Source organism: Salvelinus namaycush, chromosome 36 (genome assembly GCF_016432855.1).
Source record: "Salvelinus namaycush isolate Seneca chromosome 36, SaNama_1.0, whole genome shotgun sequence".
NCBI classification, from domain to species: Eukaryota; Metazoa; Chordata; class Actinopteri; order Salmoniformes; family Salmonidae; genus Salvelinus; species Salvelinus namaycush.
The window spans coordinates 5,363,311-5,389,349 of NC_052342.1; the positions used below are offsets into that span (position 1 = coordinate 5,363,311).

General features: G+C 46.0%; 1 protein-coding gene across 4 annotated transcripts in view; it reads left to right on the forward strand.

The window, feature by feature from the left end:
* The window catches only part of LOC120030366 (cGMP-specific 3',5'-cyclic phosphodiesterase-like), a 93,319-nt gene that overhangs the window by 43,739 nt on the left and 23,541 nt on the right, over nt 1–26,039 (forward strand). For all 4 annotated transcript variants that reach the window (XM_038975751.1, XM_038975750.1, XM_038975748.1 and 1 more), the window contains exons 4-8: nt 943–1,032; nt 3,329–3,400; nt 3,494–3,583; nt 4,954–5,091; nt 19,188–19,255. In XM_038975751.1, the coding sequence (XP_038831679.1) occupies nt 943–1,032; nt 3,329–3,400; nt 3,494–3,583; nt 4,954–5,091; nt 19,188–19,255 (458 nt within the window). The remainder of the gene's footprint in view (nt 1–942; nt 1,033–3,328; nt 3,401–3,493; nt 3,584–4,953; nt 5,092–19,187; nt 19,256–26,039) is intronic.

Consider the following 26,039-nt stretch of genomic DNA (forward strand, 5'->3'; position numbering starts at 1 on the left):
TCGGCGAGCGCCCTGAGCAAGGCAGTTAACCCACCGTTCCCAGGGCGCCGAAGACGTGGATGTCGATTAAGGCAGCCCCCCCGCCACCTCTCTGATTCAGAGGGGTTGGGTTAAATGCAGAAGACACATTTCAGTTGAAGGCATTCAGTTGTACAACTGACTAGGTATCCCCCTTTCCCTTTCTAATTAGGGTATATGTATTATATCATACTACGTTATACTATTCTCCATATTCTAATTATATTGTAGGCTAAACTACTTCCAACGCTAACATTGATGAATTTTAATGTGGCAACTTTCAGAATGAATCAAAACACCTTTTTTTAAATTCATGCGTAGAGGCTCTGTTTTGCCATGAAGTAGGATTCATGATTATTCCCCAAAACACAAATCATGTCTAAAATCAAAGGGGTTTTAAATCTACCCATGGGTTCTGTAACAGAGACAAATATGCAAATGCTTTCATGGCTCTCTTTCTATATTCTGAACGCATTCTCTGTAGTCTACATTCAAGTCTTGTGCTGATCAAATTCAAATGAAGGGTACACCATATTTGCTTCAGAGAAATGAACAGAAAAAAACAAATTGGAACAAAAACTCCTAGATGAAATTGGTAGGCCACCCAGGGGATGTGTTTTCTGGGGTTTAAGTAAATGTATTCAATGCACACAAGGAAACCACGCCCACAAACCTGGTTTTGCTCCTCCATAAGGTGAATCTGAATACCAACTACTGAGAAGTCCCTAGGAAAGGCGTGCATAGTCTGAATCGGCCCCAAAGTGTCTCAGGGCTGATCTAGGATCAGTTTGACCTTTTAAATCATAATGAATAAGAGAGGGGGGACCTGATCCTTGGTCAGCGCTCCTACTTACGAGATGCTTTGCGATTACATGTCTGGTCACGTTAAATGAGATTGTTTGTACTGTTTGTATCTCATCACAGGACCCCAGGTTCAATGCAGAGGTGGATCAGATTACAGGATACAAGACCCAGAGCATCCTGTGTATGCCTATCAAAAACCATAGAGAAGAGGTAAGACACAATTGACTGTGAAAGTAACCGCCCCTTCCTCTTTACTTCCTGTCATGTCCTGTGTGGTTTTGAATGGGCTTCAAGGGAGACTATGTGAATACTTCAGAAAGTATTCACACCCCTTGACTTATTCTACTTTTTTTTATGTTACGGCCTGAATATAAAATGGTTTAAATTGAGATTTGTTGTCACTGGCTTACACACAATGGCTCATAATGTCAAAGTGAAATTGTTTGAACAAATTAATTAAAAATGAAAACTTGAAATGTCTTGCGTCAATACGTTTTCAACCCCTTTTGTTATGTCAAGGCTAAATTAGTTCAGGAGTAAAAATGTGCTTAACAAGTCACATAATAAGTTGCATGGACTCACGCTGTGTGCAATAATAGTGTTTAACATCATTTTTTAATGACTATCTCATCTCTGTACCCCACATATTATCTGTAAGGTCCCTCAGTCGAGCAGTGAATTTCAAATAGATTCAACCACAAAGACCAGGGAGGTTTTCCAATGCCTAGCAAAGAAGGACACCTATTGGTAGCTGACATTGAATATCCCTTTGAGCATAGTGAAGTTATTAAATATACTTTGGATGGTGTATAAATACACCCAGTCACTGCAAAGATACAGGCGTCCTTCCTAACTCAGTTGTTGGAGAGGAAGGAAACCGCTGAGGGATTTCACCATGAGGCCAATGATGACTTTAAAACATTTACAGAGTTTAATGGCTGTGATGGTAGAAAACTGAGGATGGATCAACAACATTTTAGTTACTCCACAATACTAACCTAATTGACAGAGTGAAAAGAAGGAAGCCTGTACAGAATAAAAATATTCCAAAACATGCATCTTGTTTGCAACAAGGCACTAAAGTAATACTGCAAAAAATGTGGCAAAGCAATTACATTTTTGTCCTGAATACAAAATGTTATGTTTGGAGCAAATACAATACATCACATTACTGATTACCTTTCTTGATATTTTCAAGAATAGTGGTGGCTGCATTATGTCATGGGTATGCTTGAAATTGTTAAGGACTGGGGAGTTTTTCAGGATAAAAAATGTACTGAATGGAGCTTAGCACAGGCAAAATCCTAGAGGAAAAACTGGTTCAGTCTTTCCACCATACACTGGGAGATTAATTCACCTTTCAGTGGGACAATAACCTATAACACAAAGCCAAATCTACACTGGAGTTGCTCAGCAAGAAGACAGTGAATGTTCCTGAGTGGCTGAATTGCAGTTTTGACTTAAATATATGTTAAAATATATGGCAAAACCTGAAAATGGTTGTCTAGCACTGATCAACAACCAATTTGACAGAGCTTGAAGAATTTTGAAATTAATAATGTGTAACGACTTCCGTCGAAGTCGGCCCTTCTCCTTGTTCGGGTGGTCTCCGCCCGGATCGCCCTGCACCTCGCCCTCCAAGTCGTCCCCGAGGCCGGTGTCGTCGCGCTGCTGGAGCCGCGCGTCAAGGGGGGGATACTGTAACGACTTCCGCCGAAGTCGGCCCTTCTCCTTGTTCGGGGGGTGTTCGGCGGTCGACGTCACCGGCTTTCTAGTCACCACCGATCCATTTTTCAGTTTTGTTTTGTCTGTATTACACACACCTGGTTTCAATTCCTCTATCATGTTCCCTATTTAACCCTCTGGCATACATTTCTGTTCTGTCCGTGATTGTTTGTTTCATTAGTGGTTGTTGTTGGTGCTTGTGTGTTTGTTATATTCCCTATGAGGAATTTTTGCTTGTATTTTGAGTAAACGCCGTTGTTTTGCTCAACACCTGTGTCCTGCGCTTGACTCCGCTACATCTCTGCACACACCTTTTCCAGGTGTGAAAAGCTCTTAGAGTCTTACCCAGAAAGACTCACAGCTGTAATCACTGCCAAAGGTGATTCTAACATTGACTCAGTGGTATTTTATCTTTTTTTTTTTTTTTTCTTTTTTTTTTTACAAATGTTACAATTTTTCTTCTTCTTTGACATTACAGAGTATTTTGTGTAAATCATTGACAAATATTGACAATTCAATCAATTTTAATCCCACTTTGTAACACAACAGAATGTGGAAAAAGTCAAGGGTTGTGAATGCTTTCTGAAGGCACTGTACCTCAGAGTTTACAATTGAGCAATCGAGGTCAGAGAGAAATAATTTCTTTTTTTTTGCTCCTGTTCGTCTTTCTGTTTTCTACTCTTTGTAGTTGTGGCTCTGCGTTTTGATGGATGCTCTCCCTGCGTGTGTTTGATCTACTTCTCGCCTCTCTATTCGCCCTCTCTTTTCTTTCGTCTGCCAGGTGGTAGGAGTGGCTCAGGCCATCAACAAGAAGTGTGGAGAGAACGGTACTTTCACTGAACAGGATGAAAAGGTACTGGGGAGAAAGAGACTGGTGTTCAAAGCTCTCTTTCTCTGTAAATGCCATGCTCTGAATCAAGCTCATAGTCTTTGATTTCCCTGACAGGACTTCTCTGCCTACCTGGCCTTCTCCGGGATCGTCCTACACAACGCCCAGCTCTACGAGACGTCCCAGCTGGAAAACCGACGCAATCAGGTATGTTGCTGCGTGTGGATTTTGATGTTCTCAAAGTGTGTGTGAGTATGTTTGTGTATGTGTGTGTACGTGCGTGCATATGTAACAAGCTCTCGCGGTTATTGGTTGGTTATTACTGCAGAATTAGACGTTCATCCACATTCTCCAAACGTCAAATTTTGAAGTTGCTCCAAACGTCAAATTTTGAAGTGTTTTTGTTGCTCCTGCTGCACTGTATCGTTCCATTTCGCCAAACGTCAAATTTAGAAGTTAAATGTTAAGTTTAGGCACTCATTCCGAATGGTTAGGGTAAGGGTTAAGGTTTGGGATAGAGTTATAATAATACAAATTCTAACTACTGTGACTGGGATCGATCACACAACTTTCTGATCCAGAGTCATGGGATAACCCAAGCTTACTTCATGGTACTAGTGCTCACTATCGCCCCTAGTGGAAGCTAGCAAAATCCACACCTACTTCATGGTCATAGTGCTCACTATTGCCCCTAGTGGAAGCTAGCAAAACCCAAGCCTACTTCATGGTAATAGTGCTCACTATTGCCCCTAGTGGAAGCTAGCAAAACCCAAGCCTACTTCATGGTAATAGTGTTCACTATTGCCCCTAGTGGAAGCTAGGAAAACCCAAGTCTACTTCATGGTAATAGTGCTCTCTATTGCCCCTAGTGGAAGCTAGCATAACCCAAGCCTACTTCATGGTAATAGTGCTCTCTATTGCCCCTAATGGAATCTAGCAAAACCCAAGCCTACTTCATGGTAATAGTGCTCTCCATTGCCCCTAGTGGAAGCTAGCATAACCCAAGCCTACTTCATGGTAATAGTGCTCTCTATTGCCCCTAATGGAATCTAGCAAAACCCAAGCCTACTTCATGGTAATAGTGCTCTCTATTGCCCCTAGTGGAAGCTAGCATAACCCAAGCCTACTTCATGGTAATAGTGCTCTCTATTGCCCCTAATGGAATCTAGCAAAACCCAAGCCTACTTCATGGTAATAGTGCTCTCTATTGCCCCTAGTGGAAGCTAGCATAACCCAAGTCTACTTCATGGTAATAGTGCTCTCTATTGCCCCTAATGGAATCTAGCAAAACCCAAGTCTACTTCATGGTAATAGTGCTCTCTATTGTGGAAGGTTTTGACGGCATTTCTCGGTGTCCTCAGGAGATGGCTAGACATACAATTTCTGGAACAATCTCCCTGGCATATGCGTAGGTGTGTGTGGGTGGGTGTTACCATGCTTTCTTGTGAGTGTGTGTTCATGTGTTTGTGTATGAATGTGTGTTCATGTTTTTGTGTTTGTGTATGAGTATGTGGGTGTGTGTTCATGCTGTCATATGTTTGTGTGTGTTAATGGTTTACTGTGTCTGTCTCCCCCAGGTGCTGTTGGACTTGGCCAGTCTGATCTTTGAGGAGCAGCAGTCTCTCGAGGTGTTACTGAGGAAGATAGCAGGCACCATCCTCTCCTTTATGCAGGCCCAGGGCTGCACTGTCTTCATAGCCGATGGAGACTCTATGGTGGGTTCACACGTGCACACACACACACACACACACACACACACACACACACACACACACACACACACATGCTTGCCAGGGCAGTACACAGAACTTTCAGGAGGCGGGTGCTCAAAATGGAAAAAGGGCACCCACTGGTGAAATGATGACTTTCATAATTCATTACATACTACCTGCTTCTGTAGCGAAGATTTGACCATTCTTGATCATAGGCCTATTTATTTCTCTAACAGCACTCATCACAAATTGTAAGCAAGCTATACAGTGCCTCCTAAAGACATGATTGACATCGGGAAAAGGGAGTGGGCTATCAGCTGATCAACGATGTTAAACCTGCTAGTTAATATTTCGATTGCGATCTCCAAATGCTCTTAAATATTAACGTAATAATATAATATTCATAATCTTCTAACTCATGATATATGGCTGGCTAGTTGCTTGTGTGGCTATGTTAGTATATGATGGTTAGTTCGAGTCTAGACTACCTGTGTTGCTGCTGCTCTGATGTACAACTCCCGACTGAAGAAGGGATGGAGTCGGAGGGTCGTTGCTTCTATGTCTTTCTGCCTCTCTCTGATGCACGTATCAGCCAACCAGATCGATAATTGATGATGCACATCAAGTGGTATCAAGTGTTAATAAAATTTTATGCTGCTGTGACAGTACTGTGGATATTTAGGGAGCTTGCTACACACACTCGACCAGTGACCACATCTCAAGCCATACATGTTTGGATACCGGGCGCATGCAATCTCCGTACAGGGCAGTCTCCGTACAGGGCAGTCTCCGTACAGGGCAGTCTCCGTACAGGGCAGTCTACGTACAGGGCAGTCTACGTACAGGGCAGTCTCCGTACAGGGCAGTCTCCGTACAGGGCAGTCTCCGTACAGGGCAGTCTCCGTACAGGGCAGTCTCCGTACAGGGCAGTCTCCGTACAGGGCAGTCTACGTACAGGGCAGTCTCCATACAGGGCAGTCTACGTACAGGGCAGTCTACGTACAGGGCAGACTGAGAAAAAGGCACAACTGGGTGCATGATGCGAGCTCCGGACAGGGCAGACCAACGAACGGTGTAGGGGTGGCGAACTTGACGACGTCACAACGACATAAGAGCACCGGATTCAGAACAACGACGACAGAAAACCGGAAGAAAACATTTTTAATTCCACCACCCAAAAGGCTACTTGGCGAGTGGAAAGGCAAAGGGACAGGAGCTCGGGTACAGGTCGACCCCTATCTGTGCATGTGCCTGATGCTTGTGCGTGCACGCGCACAGGTGCGCACACCCGAATGCACACGTGCACACACACACACACATGCTTGCACGTGTGCACACATTCAAAGAGATAAAAGAGAGAATGAATAGAGGTGTCACAGAATGACAGAAAGAGAGAAATAAGGGGATGAATGCTTTGATTGACACCGGGTAGGCGGAGAGGGCAGCACAGTCCACCTTGTTGACAGTTTCACGGTGAGCGAGAGAACAATTATAAAAGAGAAAGAAAGACAGGAATGATAAAAGAGAAAATGGAGGAGATTGTATTGACAGGGAATAGACACGTCTCAGTGTGGAGAGAATAACTACAGGACTTCCACGGTATTCTATAGAGACCCATTCTATTCTGTATTCCTCTTGTGTAGCTCCAGCCTTGAATACCTTTGAGGTTTTCTATTCAGACAGCCCATTGACACACAGCAATCTTCAATATCGTTGGTATGAATGATGATGCTTAATAAAGGGAGAGTTCAAAATAATGCCCATTCATTTGGGGATCAAGGTCTATGGATTTCCCCTAGGCCTACTCTATTGAATTTTCAATACAGACTGCATGGAATTTGGACTGAGCTCGGCCACTTTTGTACGAAAACATTGAACAAATGTATATTCCGGGTTCAACTATCCCTGGCAGCATCCATTGAGAGGCCCTCAGCATTTAGCCGAGTACTTGCGATGCAATCAGCGTTAACAATTGAAGGCTGTTTTGTTCCCCTGTTAGTGGAGGAAATATAAAATGCCATTGTAATAGAGAAAAATGAATGGCTGCATTGAGCCCAGTCCACTAGACAATGAGAAACATTATTCTAGAAGTGCTTGTGTGTGTTCATTCTGCCTCCTATGATTATGAGAGAAACAGAACTGAATGGGACTTGTCTTGTCTCTTGTCTGTCTTGTCTTGTCTGTCTTGTCTTGTCTGTTCAGATCTGAACTGCAACTAGTACATAAAGTAATATGACTGCTGGTGGCTATGGAAACTAGTACATAGAGAAATGTGACTGCTGGTGGCTATGGAAACTAGTACATAGAGAAATGTGACTGCTGGTGGCTATGGAAACTAGTACATAGAGAAACGTGACTGCTGGTGGCTATGGAAACTAGTACCGGTACATAGAGAAATGTGACTGCTGGTGGCTATGGAAACTAGTACATAGAGAAATGTGACTGCTGGTGGCTATGGAAACTAGTACATAGAGAAATGTGACTGCTGGTGGCTATGGAAACTAGTACCGGTACATAGAGAAATGTGACTGCTGGTGGCTATGGAAACTAGTACATAGAGAAATGTGACTGCTGGTGGCTATGGAAACTAGTACATAGAGAAATGTGACTGCTGGTGGCTATGGAAACTAGTACATAGAGAAATGTGACTACTGGTGGCTATGGAAACTAGTACATAGAGCAACGTGACTGCTGGTGGCTATGGAAACTAGTACATAGAGAAATGTGACTGCTGGTGGCTATGGAAACTAGTACATAGAGAAATGTGACTGCTGGTGGCTATGGAAACTAGTACATAGAGAAATGTGACTGCTGGTGGCTATGGAAACTAGTACATAGAGAAATGTGACTGCTGGTGGCTATGGAAACTAGTACATAGAGAAATGTGACTGCTGGTGGCTATGGAAAGTTACTGTACCACTATCTGCCTGTCTTGCTCTACCCTACCCTCTACCATATTACACAAACACAAGAATGAATGTACACACACATGCACACACACTTACACGCATGCAAGCACACACACCCACACACACACAGGGTGGTAAAAAGGACATCCATCCACCAGCACCTCTTTGCTCTGAAGAAGCCCAGTGTTGGGTGTCTGTAGCTGGGTGGGAGAGAGGAGAGCATCTACCTGGACTTATATTGACCCTACTGTCTTTGAGAACAGATTCTCCAGGTAGAGACACAGCCTCACTCACCCCCTTATTTATCCCTGCCAAGCAGCCAATCACAATGCTTTATGAGAAGCACACACGCACATAAACGCGGGCACACCAACATCACACAAGCCAACATTCGCACCCACCCATAGCTTGCGCAAACACGCGCACACACACACACACACACACAGTTCCCACAACTCCCCACTCCCACTTCACCTTTCTCACACACACACTCTCCCTTTCCCTCCACTTCCACCGTCCCCCCCCCCCCCCCCCCCCTTCCCCACGCTCACTAAATTGGAATATGGACTTTCAGCTACGACGAGGAGTGTGATTTATTGCAGTGAGCAAGGCGGAGAGGAGATCTCCATTCTCTTCTCTTAGGATGTGTTCGCATGTTTTCTGTGAGGGAGAAAGGACAGAGTTCACCGGAGGGAGCTTGAAGCTTTTCTGTCCTAGGCGGGATGTCTTTTGGCCCGAAATGAGTCAACTTCACAATCAACAGGGGAGAGATGGGGACTTGTTCAATGCCACTGAAACAAGAGTGGCCCTCTGGTAAAAGTTCATCAATCTCGCTGCGCCTACTCTGTTTGTTTTGTGCGTGTGTGTGTGTGTGTACGCATACACATGTTTGTGCTGTAGACATGTGTTTGGGTGCAAGTAAGACAAACAACTGCAACTCCACAGCACGCTGTGGCCAAGACGCTAACGCCATAATATTTACCCAGCAAACGAGCAGCAATCCTCTGAGCCATTAATCTTCCACAGTAGTAAGAAGCAGAACTACTCTTAATTACTGTTCGAGTAACATTTCACAGGCAGCTGTCGTTGTTATTGATAACTGACAAAGATATGAGTTGGTGATCAAAAACAGACACACTTCCTAAGTCCATGTACTATATTTTGGCTATAATGCTTATGTCCATAAACAGTCAGTATTAATAGCATACACAACACGTATCATCCTTCAGTTGTTATTTGGTTATATGAGGGTTGTCTTATCTAAACAAGCCCAGAAAGGACACTGTGTCACGAACGTCGTAATCCTCCTCGTCTGAGGAGGAGTAAGGATCGGACCAAAGCGCAGCGTGGTTTGAATACATTCTTCTGTTTAATAAAGAAGAAACGAAGAACACTTGACCCACAATACAAAACAGGCTACCTAAATATGGTTCCCAATCAGAGACAATGAATGACAGAATGACCCACATAGAAACAGACAACATAGATAATACCCACCCAACTCACGCCCTGACCAACAAAATAAAGACAAAACAAAGTAAATAAGGTCAGAAACGTGACACACTGACCCAAGCCTTCCGGGAGGATGGTACAGTAGATAAGCTTTTTGCTGGTCAAAGATTAGAGCTTGGGCCATAAAGGTTGTTTTGTCACTGTAGCTTCATTAGTACTGCAGCAACTGGCCCAAAAAACTGGCCCAAATAGGGAGCCAGCTGGTTTTCGTTCTCTCTCTCTCTCAAATTGGAAGGGAGTGGCTGCACAGTAACATGCTACATATGACATCAGAGCTCAGGGTCTCCGCTTCACAGCTATGTATGGGTTTTGACTGACAGCTGTTCTGAACTTGAGCACCGCACGCAACACGGAGTTGCCCCCACCCCTCCTTCTAATTGGGCTCTATGTATTTCGAATGATGAGACGTTGAGGATTATAATAAATGCAGCTTTGATGTCATACAAGCAAGTCAAACACCCGTGAGTCCAAATGTGCACTTCACATTTCCATATCCTAAAACTTGTGTCATATACAGTGTCAACGTTTATGATCACTATCTTTGATGTACAGTTACAAGATGGCATGGTTTCATACCCTGGGTTGTTCTGAACAGAATGAGTGGGGGCTGGGAAGAGTGGGGGCTGATATCCCAGGGAGCACTCAAAAGGCGAGAGACCAGTGGCTAAGCAAGGGAGGGTGTTGCGGGCATACTCTACCCACACGAGCTGCTGGCTCAAGGTGGTGGGATTGGTGGAGACCAGGCAGCGAAGAGTCATCTCCAGGTCCTGATTTGCTTGCTCCAACTGGCCGTTAGACTGGGGGTGGAACCCGGAGGACAGGCTGGCCGACAACCCAATGAGCGTGCAGAACGCCTTCCAGAACTGGGACGAGAACTGAGGACCCTGGTCGTAGACCATGTCCACCGGAAGTCCATGGATCTGGAAGAGGTGCTGCACCATGAGCTGGGCCGTCTCCTTGGCTGAGGGCAGCTTGGGGAGAGGGATGAAGTGGGCGGCTTTGGAAAACCGGTCCACCATGGTAGGGATAACTGTGTTGCCATCAGACGGGGGGAGACCAGTGACGAAGTCCAGGGTCATATGTGACCAGGAATGGTGAGGGACGGGAAGTGGTTGAAGGAGGCCGGCCGCAGCTTGCCGAGGAGTCTTATTCTGGGCACACACGGTGCAGGCGGCGACGATCGCAGTGATGTCAGGAACCAAGGTGGGCCACCAAAAACGTTGTTGTACAAAGGCCAGGGTCCGACGGGAGCCAGGATGGCAGGCCAGTCGAGAGGAATGTGCCCATTCCCGAATCGAGGAACGGGCAGAGTCCGGGACAAACATCTGGTCTAACGGACCCGGTTCTCTATACCCCAGATGAGTGCAGCCGCGAGACAAGAGGTAGGGAGGATGGTCTTGGGGTCCGATGGTGTAGCAGTGTGGCAATAGAGGCGTGACAGCACATCCAGCTTCACATTCTTGGACCCCGGGCGGTAGGAGATGGTGAAGTTAAATCGGGTGAATAGCAGGGCCCACCGAGCTTGCCTGGAGTTGAATTGCTTGGTGGTGTGGAGATATTCCAGGTTCTTGTGATCTGTTCATACTATGAATGGGTGTTCCGCCCCTTCTAACCAGTGCCTACACTCCTCCAACGAGGAAAGCGCAAGGCTGCAGCTTTTGGTCTTGGGCCAAACGCTGGGACCTCCACCACAAACTGCCAGGATGGATCTGGATGGATTAGGATGGGGGCGGTAGTGAATTGGTGTATGAGGTCCAAGAACGCCTGGTCTGCAGCTGGAGACCACGTGAACGGGACCTTGGGAGAGGTGAGTGCTAACAGGCGGGAAGCCCGGGTGCTGTAGCCCCAGATGAACCGGCGATAGAAATTGGCAAACCCCAGGAAGCGTTGCAGCTGCACTCTGGAGGTGGGTTGCGGCCAATCCACCACCGCTCACACCTTTTCAGGATCCATCTGGATGTTGCCTGCAACTATGATATACCCCAGGAAGGAGATGGTGGAGCGCTGGAATTTGCATTTTTCCCTTTGACTTACAGCTGGTTCTCCAGAAGAAGCTGGAGGACTTGTCTGACATGGAGGACATGTTCTTGAGCCGAGTGTTAAAACACAAGGATGTCATCAATGTAGACAAATACGAACCGGTTCAACATGTCCTGGAGAATGTAATTTACCATGGCCTGGAACACAGCAGGAGCGTTGGTCAGTCCGAACGGCATCACCAGGTATTCATAGTGCCCGCTAGCTGTGTTAAAGGTGGTCTTCCACTCATCCCCTTCCCGGATCCGTACCAGATGGTAGGCGTTCCGTAGGTCCAACTCGGAGAAGATGGTAGCCCCCTGAAGAGGCTCGAAAGCCGAGGCGAGGAGTGGAAGTGGATAACGGTTTTTAATCGTGATGTCATTCAGGCCCCGGTAGTCGATACACGGACGCAGGGTTTTGTACACAAAGAAGAAACCTGCTACGGCGGGGGAGGCAGAAGGACAGATACCCCCTGCAGCCAGGGAGTCCTCAATATACATCTCCATTTCCTTGGTCTCCGGACCTGACAGGGAATAAAGCTGCCCCCGGGGCATTGTAGTGCCCGGGAGAATGGCGCAGTCAATGGGCCTATGCAGAGGAAGCGTGGTGGCACGGGCCTTGCTAAAAATCTCCCAGAGGTCCTGCTACTCCGTGGGAATGACGGAGAGGTCCAGGGCTTTTCCCAAGCCCGCAGGCAGCGACAACTTCAGGCAACGCCCATGGCAAAACGGGCTCCAACCAAGGATAGGACCAGTAGCCTAGTCAATCACGGAATTGTGCCTCTGGAGCCAGGAAAACCCCAAAACCACGGGTGCATGAGGGGATTCGATTGGCAGGAACTGCATTTCCCGTAGCTCCACAATACAGACAGCTCTAGGTGTTACGTCTGCGTAAGCTCTCAGCAGGAGACAATCTAGCCCTGCCCAGTTGTATGGGCTCTGGAGGAGACGATTCGACAGCCCTCGGTGAACTCCGAGAGACTTCGGCCGACATCGGATCCACTCGGAAATGTGGGCTTTGGGGATTTACGGGTTTCCTCTGAGGTGAGGTGTAAATCGAGGACGACCGTCGGCGACAGGGAACAGACTCCCTCTCCCTCCTAAGTTCCCGTAGCCGTCCATCGATCTGGATGGTCAATGCTATGAGGGAGTCGTGGTCCAGGGGCAGCTCCAGGGCTGTGAGCTCGTCTTTAATCACATCCGACAACCCATGAAGGAACACATCAAACAGGGCTTCTGGGTTCCAGGCACTCTCACCCGCCAACGTGCGAAAACCCACCGCGTAGTCTGCCACACTATGAGCCGCCTTGCTCCCGGACAACGGAAAATCTAACAGTTTCTGTACCTCCGCCACGAACTCCTCCAATCTGAGGCAAACGGTGGATTGTTGCTCCCACACCGCCATAGCCCAGGCAAGAGCCCTCCCGGACATCAGGGTTATCACGTACGCTATCCTCGAGCGATCCCAGGGAATATAAGAGGGCTGCAGCTCAAAAATGAGAGAACACTGGGAGAGAAACGCCCGGCAGGATCCGCGATCTCCAGCGTAGCGCTCCGGAGGAGGTAAATGTGGTTCTTGGGAAGCCGGTGTAGATTGGTGAGAAACATCACTGATAGTGGGGTAATTGACAGTCTGGGGGGTTACTGTAGTGTTGGGCTGACTCACAGACAATCTGCGGAATTGCTCCAGCAATGTGTTGAAGTCATGTCTGGAATCATTCCATAAGACCTTGAAGTAACTCCTCGTGTCTTCCGATGGTGGCTCCCTGGGAGGAGACGGCATTGCGGAGCTGGTCCGAGTCTGATGGGTCAGTCATAGCTGGGTCAGTCGTACTATCACGACTCAGGATATGACTCCGATGCAGACACGGGAGGCGGATAGTACAGTTCTCAGAAGATTTATTCGAAACACAGGGCAGGCAAAGGGCAGGTACAGGATGGCAGGCAGGCTCGGGGTCTGGGCAGGCAGAATGGTCAAAAGCGGGAAAAACTAGGAAACAGGAAGGCGGGAAAGAACGCTGGTAAGACCTAACAAGACAAGACGAACTGGCAACAGACAAACAGAGACCACAGGTATAAATACACAGGGAATAATGGGAAGATGGGCGACACCTGGAGGGGGTTGGAGACATACACAAAGACAGGTGAAACATAAACTCCTTTCTATGTGCATCAAAATTACGATCTGTTTCTCTGAATTGCCCTGTGAAAGCCTAACACTATAAGATCATTTTGGCAATAGAACAAGCTTCAAATGATGCCCACCTGACTCAGATTTCGAGTTATAAATGGCCCATTTTTGGATTGCGTAAACACAAACATGGTCAGGTTACTGAATGTATCCAGAGTATTTTCAGATTTCGTTATCAACAAATGAGGCGAAAAGTACAGTAAATGTAAAATGCACATACAATGAACCGTGTATTGTAATGTTAAAATTCAGTCTTGTGTCAGGTGAACTATTATGTCCTCAAATTTTGGTACATTTTTTCCCCCATAATCTCCTAAATGTTCTCTTTCAATTGCTACCATGCTTATGCATATGTTTTTCATATTTCTTCTGTAAGAAATACATTTCAATTTAGCCTTATCCGTATAGGCCATTTCCCATTAGTGTAAAGGGTTTATTTATACTAACAACGAAGGGATGAATTTACCAAGAATTTCCATGAATAATATATGGATTTTTTCACCGTTGAGACATTACTTCTTAGACGAGCTATACATTTTCTAGAAATATGAGTTTGTAAGCTTTTAGTGTCTATCTGTATGACAAGCCCATATGCTTATGTCAATGTAAAGGTTTGCACAAACTCAACAAAGACATACAATGTCCCTCTGTGTAAACTCCAGCAAATGACAAAGCTAGCCTGAAACAAGCATCCGAATCGTTTGCCAAGTCAGAGTTCCGAAACCTCATTAACCTCTAACGAGCCTCAACCCCGGATCCGGGATCACCCCCCACCCCCCCCCACACTGATTAGCATCGCTAGCATAGCGTCACAATTAAATAGTAGCATCTAAATATCATTAAATCACAAGTCCAAGACACCTAATGAAAGATACAGATCTTGTGAATAAAGCCACCATTTCAGATTTTTAAAATGTTTTACAGGGAAGACACAATATGTAAATCTATTAGCTAAACACGTTAGCAAAAGACACCATTTTTCTTTGTCCACCATTTTTTCTCAACACCAGTAGCTATCACCAATTCGGCTAAACTAAGATATTGATAGCCACTAACCAAGAAAAAACCTCATCAGATGACAGTCTGATAACATATTTATGGTATAGGATAGGTTTTGTTAGAAAAATGTGCATATTTCAGGTATAAATCATAGTTTGCCATTGCAGCCACCATCACAAATCTCACCAAAGCGACTAGAATTACTACAGAGAGCAACTTGTATTACCAATTTACTCATCATAAAACATTTCTTAAAAATACACAGCACATAGCAATGGAAAGACACAGATCTTGTGAATTCAGACAACATTTCAGATTTTCTAAGTGTTTTACGGCGAAAACACAATAAATCGTTATATTAGCATACCACATATGCAAACGTTACCCCAGCATGAATTCAAGCCAAAGAGAGCGATATCGTTATCATCGCCAAAATATATTAATTTTTTCACTAACCTTCTCAGAATTCTTCCGATGACACTCCTGTAACATCATATTACAACATACATATAGAGTTTGTTCGAAAATGTGCATATTTAGCCATAAAAAACCGTGGTTATACAATGAAAATAGTAGCAAAACAAGCCTGGAAATGTCGGTCGCCATCTTTGAGTGATCTAGTTTAATCAAAAGCTAATCATATACTTGACTAAAAAATACAGGGTTGACAGGAATCGAAAGACAAATTAGTTCTTAATGCAATCGCTGATTTACATTTTTTAAATTATCCTTACTTTTCAATACAGGTTGCGCCAAGCGAAGCTATACAAAACAAAATGGCGGCATAAGCGTTTAACATTTTTCGACAGAAACACGATTTATCATCATAAATTGTTCTTACTGTGAGCTGTTCTTCCATCAGAATCTTGGGCAAAGAATCCTTTCTTGGGTCTAATCGTCTTTTGGTCGAAAGCTGTCCTCTTGCCATGTGGAAATGCCCACTAACGTTCGGCATGAACTGGAAACGTGCCCAGCGGTTCAAAGTGTCTCAGAAATAAATGCCTCAAAATCGCACTAAACGGATATAAATTGCTATAAAACGGTTTAAATTAACTACCTTATGATGTTTTTAACACCTCTAACGAGTAAAAACATGACCAGAGAAATATTACTGGCTAAACAAAAGCTTGGAAGGAGGCGAGTCCGACGTCCTTCGTGCGCCAGGCGCAGGCAGCAAAGGGAAGCTACTTCCGGTATTTGCTGTTTTATACAGCCCCTGATTGCGCAATCGACTCCATTCAAAGCGTCATCACGTACTGACATCCAGGGGAAGACGTAAGAAGTGTCTGTTTCTCCATAGCATTTACAGGGACCTTTAAACTGACTCCAGATCAGGGGCCAAGATGTCTGAAATCTGACTCCCTATCATGAAAAGTGCTGTAGATTGAGTTCTGTTTCACTCAGAGACAAAATTCCAACGGCTATAGAAACTAGAGAGTGTTTTCTATCCAATAATAATAATAATATGCATATTGTACGAGCAAGAATTGAGTAGGAAGCCGTTTAATCTGTTGAGCAAATTATGCTAATGCGAAACAGCACCCCCTATAGTGGCATTAACTAAGTTCTGTGACTTGTCTAGGGAAGTTGTTAACATTATCCACTGAGCCCCTAGAAGTGGCGACGCCGGGGTGGTTTTATATGATATCTGATACGGTCCAACCTGTGCTTCACCCAACGGGAGGTCAGCATGCTGTCCTGCCGTTAAAACTCTCCTCTTAAAAAAAGATACATCTCAGTGTTCTTTTGGGTCACACACTGACTTGAATCCAAACGAGAGCTGTATCGGATGTGGTATGTATAACCAACCAGGCCAGATAAGGCGACTGGGTTTCGTCTGCCTGACATGGACCTTTATAAACAACCTGGATTAGTTATTACGCCAAACAATTAGAGACATTTTTTATTTATACTGAACAGAAATATAAACGCTGGTCCCACGTCCCATGTTTCATGAGCTGAAATGAAAGATCCCAGTTCATTTTACACATGCACAAAAAGCGTATTTCTCTAAACTTTTGTCCACAAAATTGTTTACATCTCTGTTAGTGTGCATTTTATCCTTTGTCAAGATAATCCATCCACCTGACAGGTGTGACATATCAAGAAGCTGATTAAACAGCATGATCATTACACAGGTGCACCTTGTGCTGGGGACAATAAAAGGCCACTCTAAAATGTGCAGTTCTGTCACACAACACAATGCCACAGATGTCTCAAGTTTTGAGGGAGCTTGCAATTGGCATGCTGACTGCAGGAATGTCCACCAGAGCTGTTGCCAGAGAATTGAATGTTCATTTCTCAACCATAAGCCGCCTCCAACGTCATTTGACAGAATTGGCTCCTCCCAGGCCCACCTATGGCTGCACCCCTGCCCAGTCATGTGAAATCCATATATTAGGGCCTAATGAATTTATTTCAATTGACTGATTTCCTTATATGAACTGTAACTCAGTAAAATCTTTGAAATTGTTGCGTGTTGCATTTATGTTTTTGTTCAGTATATTAGGATCCCCATTAGCCGACGCCAATGGCGACAGCTAGTCTTACTGGGGTCCGACACATAGCGAAAAATACCTTACAGACAAAGTACTTTACAATTGACATACATTTAAAAACATTAGCATGTAGTGTGCATCTGTGTGCATGACATGTCTCGTTAAACATCCCCTGTGTTATTGCTATAAAAATCGCCCCGAACGGTCTGCTGACACACACAACCGTTAAAAAGTTTGGGGTCACTTAGAAATGTCCTTGTTTTTGAAAGAAAAGCAAATTTTTTGTGTATTAAAATAACATCAAATTACGTTGACTGACGTTGAAACACCAGTCTCAACACCAACAGTGAAGAGGCGACTCCGGGATGCTGGCCTTCTAGGCAGAGTTACAAAGAAAAAGCCATATCTCAGACTGGCCAAAAAAATAAAAGATCAAGATGGGCAAAAGAACACAGACACTGGACAGAGGAACTCTGCCTAGAAGGCCAGCATTCCGGAGTCGCCTCTTCACTGTTTACGTTGAGACTGGTGTTTTGTGGGTACTATTTAATGAAGCTGTCAGTTGAGGACTTTTAGGCGTCTGTTTCTCAAACTAGACACTCTTTTGTACTTGTCCTCTTGCTCAGTTGTGCACCGGGGCCTCTTTCTATTCTGGTTAGAACCAGTTTGCACTGTTCTGTGAAGGGAGTAGTATACAGCATTGTACGAGATCTTCAGTTTCTTGGCAATTTCTCACATGGAATAGCCTTCATTTCTCAGAACAAGAATAGACTGACGAGTTTCAGAAGAAAGGTCTTTGTTTCTGGCCATTTTGAGCCTGTAATCGAACCCACAAATGCTGATGCTCCAGATACTCAACTAGTCTAAAGAAGGCCAGTTTTATTGCTTCTTTAATCAGGACAACAGTTTTCAGCTGTGCTAACATAATTACAAAAGAGTTTTCTAATGATCAATTAGCCTTTTAAAATTATAAACATGGATTAGCTAACACAACGTGCCATTGGAACACAGGAGTGACGGTTGCTGATAATGGGCCTCTGTACACCTATGTAGATATTCCATAAGAAATCTGCCGTTTCCAGCTACAATAGTCATTTACAACATCAACAATGTCTACACTGTATTTCTGATCAATTTGATGTTATTTTAATGGACACATTTTTTGAACGTTTCTTTTAAAAACAAGGACATTTCTAAGTGACCCCAAACTTTTGAACGGTAGTGTAGATGGATGCACATACCCCTACGTCTAAGACAAAAGCCAAGAGTTAAACCTATAGGACTTGGTGGAAACATTCCCTGACAGGATAAAAAATGTATACTAATGACACCCCCCGAACGAACACGACTTCTCCCCATCAATGTCATGTGAATGACTTACTCAGAATCCAAACATCCCGTCTTACCCTCCCGGCTCTTAAACATGGAAAATGGATCCTTTGCGAGGGGAGTGCAGGTTGAAAACAAGTCCCTATAAGGGAGTAACCGTGAGTCCTGGAATGCTGAAATAAACTTGGCTTCTGGCAAGGCCTGATGTGTAATATATCAACTTCCCTCTCTTCTTTGGGAGCGGGCAGAAAGAGGATTGTAGGGATGGCAGTGCCTCCATTATTATCGTTTGGACATGAGCGGGGAACCTGATATGTCCTGAATGAAAACTCTCACACACACACGTCATGATATACACACACACACACACATACACTCTCTCTCCGAAGTCTACATTTTTACTTGCATGAGGGCCCATGCACACTTGACACACGCGTGCACGCTGCACACACACACATAGACACATTCTCTTTCTCTCTCTCTGAGGTCTATGCTATGCTGAATTTGTGTGTACTGTCATTGGAGACTAATAGCATTAGCTGTAAGCCTGCCGGGCTGGCATGTCTCTCTCTCTCCCTACTCTCCCTCTGTCAGTAATGGCCGCTGTAAGGTAAATAACCGCTGTGGTGGTTCTGTGTTCCAGAACTCCTTCTCCAGCGTGTTTCACATGGAATACGAGGAGCTGGGAGAGGCCATAGACGTCCCCAAAAGGTAAGGCGATAACCGCTGACTGTTAAACATGACTAATTTGAAACGGGTTGTTCCTCCCAATACTGCCTAATATGAGAAATATGGCTGCCGTGTATCGCACTGGTGGGTGATATTACTCTGATGACAGAGGGCTGTGAGTTGCGCCACAAAGTACTTTGAATTAGAGAAATACTCATTCTCAATCGTAACCTCTACTGGGTTGAGTGTGTATTTGTACAGTAAGTATTGAGTGATTGTCTTTGTAGGCCTTTGAGAGAGGGGGGTCAGATAAAGAGAGCATCCCAAAGATCTGGAATGAGCTTATCAGCTCTCTCTAATGGGGGAGGAAAGAGAGACGGAGAGGTAGAATGAGAGGGAGGACGAGATGAGAGGGGGAGTGAGAGTTGTTAGCTGCTCGCCCTCTGCCAGGGGAAAATAAGTAAGCCTTACATTGAAATGTAGAGGGGAGGTAAATCCCTGTAGCCTGATCCCGGGGGAAGATTTGTGATTTGTTCTCGTACGTCTCGGAGCCCTCCAGCCAGGCAGCGAAACGCCTACTGCTCACTTCAATCTCTATCTATCTCTGTCTCACTAACTCACATCCATTTACAATAGGATTGTACGTGGGTGGGAGCGTGGGTAGTGAGATGTGGGTGGGGGTGGGGGTAGGGCCAGGAGTTTTTCCATGTCAGGAAAAGCTCCTGCCCCTAGCTATGAGGTTTAGTTGAGACCTGTCTGACTTTAACAGATCTGACTCAAGGTCCTCTGAGGTCTCTTAATGTTTTCAAGAAGAATCCCACATCATCCCTCTGGCAAGAGCCTTGACATCGGATCATGAGCTACTGCCCTGTCCCTGTTAGAGGAGTGCTTCTGGTCTGATCTAAGAACGCTGAAAACATTTCTAAGAAACCCTTTTAAGACTCATTGGACAGCTCCTCCGTCACAATCTGTTTAGGAGCAACCTATTACGACGAAGGGAGATTTTTCTTCCCCTTTGGAAGGCTTTCAGAGACGGGCCTACGAGCGCACGTCACGCACGGACACGGCTGTTTTTGAAGTCGGAAGCCAAGGGCTCAGCCGAGATCTATGCGCTAGTCATGCTGCCTGACAGGCTGTATTGGTTGCACATGTGGGTAGCTAAGGTTCATGTCTCAATAAGCAATGCTACAGAGCCCAATAGAGGGAATAAAATGGGGGGGGGGGGTCTATGTGGGAGATGGCAAGTCAAGTGTTGTTTATTATAACAGTCAGTGAACAACCCTTCGACGTCATGTCTTCTTTCTACGTGCTAGGTCTGGGGCTAATAACTTGGAACTCAATTTAATTCACTTCAGCTAAGGTGAAAGACGATTTGTCTTCTATTTATCTAAACCGCTCTTGGTTGAAAGAATAAAATGGCAATAGTATGTTATAGCAATGTTATATCTTTAGATTATATGGTTGCAGACTATATGGAACAGAAATTGGCCATTTTTTCTGTCTGATTGGCACAGGGAGCTGTGCATTAGGGACCGTATAGGCATGGCCTATAGATCACAATCACCTAAAGGTCATGGGTTCGTGCTCCAATTGGGTTCATACCACACAAGCTTTTGTGTGCTCATACATCACCAACTATCAACAAAAAAATCTGGGAGGGGGGGGAGATTATCAGATCTCTCTAACGGGGGAGGGAAGACAGGGGGAGAGGGGGGATGAGATGACAGGGGGAGAGAGAGTGGTTAGCTGCTCGCCCTCTGCCAGGGGAAAATAAATAAGCCTTACATTGAAATGTAGAGGGGAGGTAAATCCCTGTAGCCTGATCCCGGGGGAAGATTTGTGATTTGTTCTCGTACGTCTCGGAGCCCTCCAGCCAGGCAGCGAAACGCCTACTGCTCACTTCAATCTCTATCTCCACCTCACTAACTCTCATCTCACATCCATTTACAATAGGATTGTACGTGGGTGGGAGCGTGGGTATTAGGATGGGAGGGGTGGTGTGTGTGTGTGTGTGTGGTGTCGGTGTGTGTGTGTGTATGTTGTGTGTGTGTCTGTCTTTCTGTCTGTCTGCCTGTCTGAAAGTGTGTTGCACTTGTCCTAGAGAGAGAGAGAGACAGAGAAATGGAGATAGACAGCAAGAGAGAGCATGCTCCCAGGCAAGACACAGAGAGACTTCCAGGGGGACAGAAGTGAGATGAAACAGACCCGGTTGCTTTTTCCAAAATTGTGTCTCATTCTTTTACATTCTGGCTCAGCTGACCCAAAACGCTTTCTATTCTGTTTACATCTTCTAATGGGCCGAATAGGATGTTCTGTGTATACTGTAGGACCACTCCTGTCTGAAGAGGCAGTCATTTGTAGCGCTCTGCCACACGGGGCCAATGCCAAATGGGATACAGCTAACAGCAGGATGTTAGCTATGACTCAGTGGTCAACTGTCGGTGGGAGGCTTTTTAGGAACACACACACACACACACACACTTGACATTAGCCCTGGGCGAAGGAGGCCGAAACTACACAGCATGAAGTAGAGGAATGTCACAGAGAGGGTAATTCAGTCCTGTTCTGAATCGATGCAACCCTATTACTCATTGAAGCTGATTTTGTATAATTATCTCTAGTAGTGTTTGTTTGATTCATTCATTCATTCATTCATTCATTGATCCTCTAAATTCCTGGGTTATTTGTTTGATTGAAAGACTAATTGTACCTTTATATTGAAATCAAGTTTCACTGTATAATCACAGTTTCCTTTTTTAGGTTCGATGTTCCTAATGTAAGAGTTGCGTTGAGGCCAGCATGTGATAACACTGTGGTAATTAGCCAAAAGACTGCGCCTGGACACACACACACACGCGCTGTCCCGTCCAGCACCATTCCAGCCAATTCCATCACATTCTCCAGCAGCGCTGTCTCTCTCATTAGTTTCTAGTGCCATCTAATCATGGCTAATCTAGCTAAACGAGAGCTCAGGTGTGATCGTTTTAAGGATGGTCAACACACAGTCACAATCACTCTCACACACACATCAAAGTAACAGTGGCGATTTTAGCATGTAAATCTTGGTGGGGCAAAAAAAAAAGTGGGATGAATGCCAGCAAAGCCACTACACAACACACAACAATACATTAATTGCACTATAACGTGACAAACGGTGCCCATAAACTGTTAGGGCCTACATAAAGCTGTCCCAACAGCAGTCCCAATACCATACCACTGCTACACCTGGCTATCAGCGAAGCCTTGTCTGGCAGCGAAACAGTTCAATCAGCCTCATTTACTGCCTTTACAAAAACATAGCTGATATGGCTGACTTGCTTAAACAAATGTGGTTAATACTGACAATTGAGATGTACAAACTATGGCATAAGGGGACAACAAGCGGATAAGAGGCGATCCGTAATTTCGATTAAGACATTAATGAGCAAGCTAGGACGGACGTAGTCAATATAACTATTTGTTCAGCACTTTTGAAATGTACAGCAACAGAATTCAGAACATGGGCCATTCTTACAGTGTTCTCCCTGCACACCAAGTCAGAACCATAGGATAAATATAAAGGAGGCATATAAGCAGACTGTCACGCGGGACTAGGTGGGTGAAAGAATCAGAAGCAGAGAGAGCCGCTTGGGAAAAATATTCCTTTTTACTATTTCACAAAAAATGATAAGCCCGAACATCCAGGGCGCAGAGAAACACTTGAAAAACCCAAAACACACACACTTAACCAAAAGACAATCCCGCACAAAACAAGGGCGGGTCAAACTCCTAAATATAGGGAAGCTCATTACGAAACCAAAAACCACAGGTGCAACTAATAAGACAAAACAAACAGACAAACGAAAAAGGGATCGGTGGCGGCTAGTAGGACGGTGACGACGACCGCCGAGCACCGCCCGAACAGGCAGGGGAGCCAACTTCGGCGGAAGTCGTGACACAGACAATGAAAGCTGTTTCATTTCTTTAGAACAGGTTATACGCTACATGTGCACCACCAAGTCAGAACATTAGGCAGAATTAAGAGGGGAAAGTAGACCAAATTATTAGGGTGAGGCACATGGGCTACTAACAGCTTACTATACAGTATTACTTTCTTAGCTATAGTATACATATCTCCCTGGCATATTACATCATTTATGCGGTAGCATTCAAGACAATTTTGGACTCACCTTGTTGTGCTTTGCTCACTTGAACAGTACACTTTTATCAGGTTTGAGGTAAGACCCAGATGCAGACAATGTTGAATTAACAACAGTTTATTAATCCAACAGGTCAAGGGCAGGCAGGTTTCAGTAATCCAGATAGGTGGGGCAAAGGTACAGGACGGCAGGCAGGGTCAGGGCAGGCAGAAAAGGTCAAAACCAGGAAAACTAGAAAACAGGAACAATCGAGAGACAGGAACAGAGGGGAAAACGCTGGTAGGCTTGACGAAACAAAACGAACTAGCAACAGACAAACAGAGAACACAGGTATAAATACACAGGGGATAATGGGGACGATGGGTGACACCTGGAGGGAGGTGGAGACAATCACAAAGACAAGTGAAACAGATCAGGGTGTGACAACTTTGTCATCAAAGTCTAGCATTCTCTGGATTTATGGTCCTTTCAAGACAACTGGGAACTCTGAAAAACCTCTAGGGGTGCCAACTGGCGTCCTACCTGGGCGCATACCTGGTTGACCGGGGTGTCGGCTTGGAAATCCGCGATGAGACCTGGGTCCAGAATGTCCCAGGCGGGAACCCATAACCCTCCCAGTCAACCAGGTACTGGAACCCCCTGCCCCGAGGTCGAACCTTCAGGAGACGCCTCACCTTGTATGCCGGTTGGCCGTCGATGAGACGGGGGAGATGGGTGGGCCTGGAAACAGGAGACAAAGGGCTGTGAGACATGGGTTTAACTCTGGACACATGAAATGTGGGATGTATACGAAGGGTAGGGGGCAACAGAAGACAAACAGCAGAGGGGCTGATCATTTTAGAGATGGGAAATGGGCTTATAAACCGGGGGGAGAGTTTTCGGGATTCCACCAGGAGGGGCAGATCCCGGGTGGATAGCCATACCTTCTGCCTGAGACGATACCAGGGTGACGGGGTCCGATGGCGAACCGCTTGTCGTCGATACCTGTACGTGGTCTTGAGGAGGGCCGACTGGGCTCTCCTCCAGGTTTCGACGACAGTGGCAGACAAACATCTGGACACAAGGTAAGCCGACCTCTTCTTCCTGCTCAGAGAAGAGCGGGGGCTGATACACCAAGGAACACTCAAATGGCGATAGGCCCATGGCAGAGCAGGGAAGGGTGTTGCGGGCATATTCCACCCACACAAGCTGCTGGCTCCAGGTGGTGGTGGGGTTGGCGGAGACAAGGCAGAGCAGAGTAGTCTCGAGGTCCTGGTTGGCTCGCTCTGACTGGCAATTGGACTGGGGATGGAACCCAGAGGACAGGCTGGCCAAAGACCCAATGAGGGTGCAGGATGCCCGGTTGGAGACCATGTCCACGGGCAGTCCATGGATCCGGAAGACGTGCTGCACCATGAGCTGGGCCATCTCCTTGGCTGAGGGTATTTTAGGAAGAGGAATGAAGTGGGCGGCTTTGGAAAACCGGTTGACCACAGTCAGGATGGCAGTGCTGCCCTCAGACGGGGGGAGACCCGTGACGAAATCCAGGGATATGTGGGACCAAGGACGGTGAGGGACAGGCAATGGTTGCAGAAGACCAGCCGAAGCTTGCCGAGGAGTCTTCTTGAGATTTAGACTGGTTTCCCCACAGCAAAATGGCATGAAACGGGGTGCGAGCACCGAAAGCAGAAAAGTTCTCCATTTGGCGCAACAGAGTACTCACTCCTACCGGTGAGCCTGGTCTTTTACTGGACAAGAGGACACAAAATGACCAAGAGTCCCGCAATACAGACAACTCTTCGTGTTGATCCTGTATTGCCGTTCCGCTGGCGACAGCCCAGCTCTGCCTACTTGCATAGGTTCGGGAAGCGGTGACTCGGCCAGCTTCGGCGACTCTCGGGGAAGGATCAGGAAGCCTCGGGTTCTCTCGTCAAAGGAACCATCGGGGACTTCCGGGTTGACTCGGAGGCAAGGTGGAATCCCTGGAAGTTCTTGGTATCATAGAGACGGGACTGCGCGTCGGCCTTAGCGTTACGGGAACCTGGTCTATATGAGATGGTGAAACGAAATCTGGTGAAAAACATCGCCCACCTTGCCTGGCGAGGATTCAGTCTCCTCGCCGCCCGGATGTACTCCAGATTATGGTGGTCAGTCCAGATGAGAAAAGGGTGTTGCGCCCCCTCAAGCCAATGTCTCCACACCTTCAGAGCCTTTACCACAGCCAGCAACTTCCGGTCCCCCACATCATAGTTTCGCTCCGCCGGACTGAGCTTCCTCGAACAGAAAGCGCAGGGGCGAAGCTTCAGTGGCGTGCCCGAGCGCTGTGATAGCACGGCTCCAACACCAGCCTCGGACGCGTCCACCTCCACTATGAATGCCAAAGAGGGGTCCGGATGAGCCAATACGGGAGCATCGGTAAACAAAGCCTTCAGACGACCAAAAGCTCTGTCCGCCCCCGCCGACCACCGCAAACGCACCGGCCCCCCCTTCAGTAGTGAGGTAATGGGAGCAGCCACCTGCCCAAAACCCCGGATAAACCTCCGGTAGTAATTGGCAAACCCTAAAAACCGCTGCACCTCCTTTACCGTGGTCGGAGTCAGCCAATTACGCACGGCCGCAATGCGGTCACACTCCATCACCACCCCAGATGTAGAAATGCGATAACCCAGGAAAGAGACGGCTTGTTTGGAGAACACACATTTCTCGGC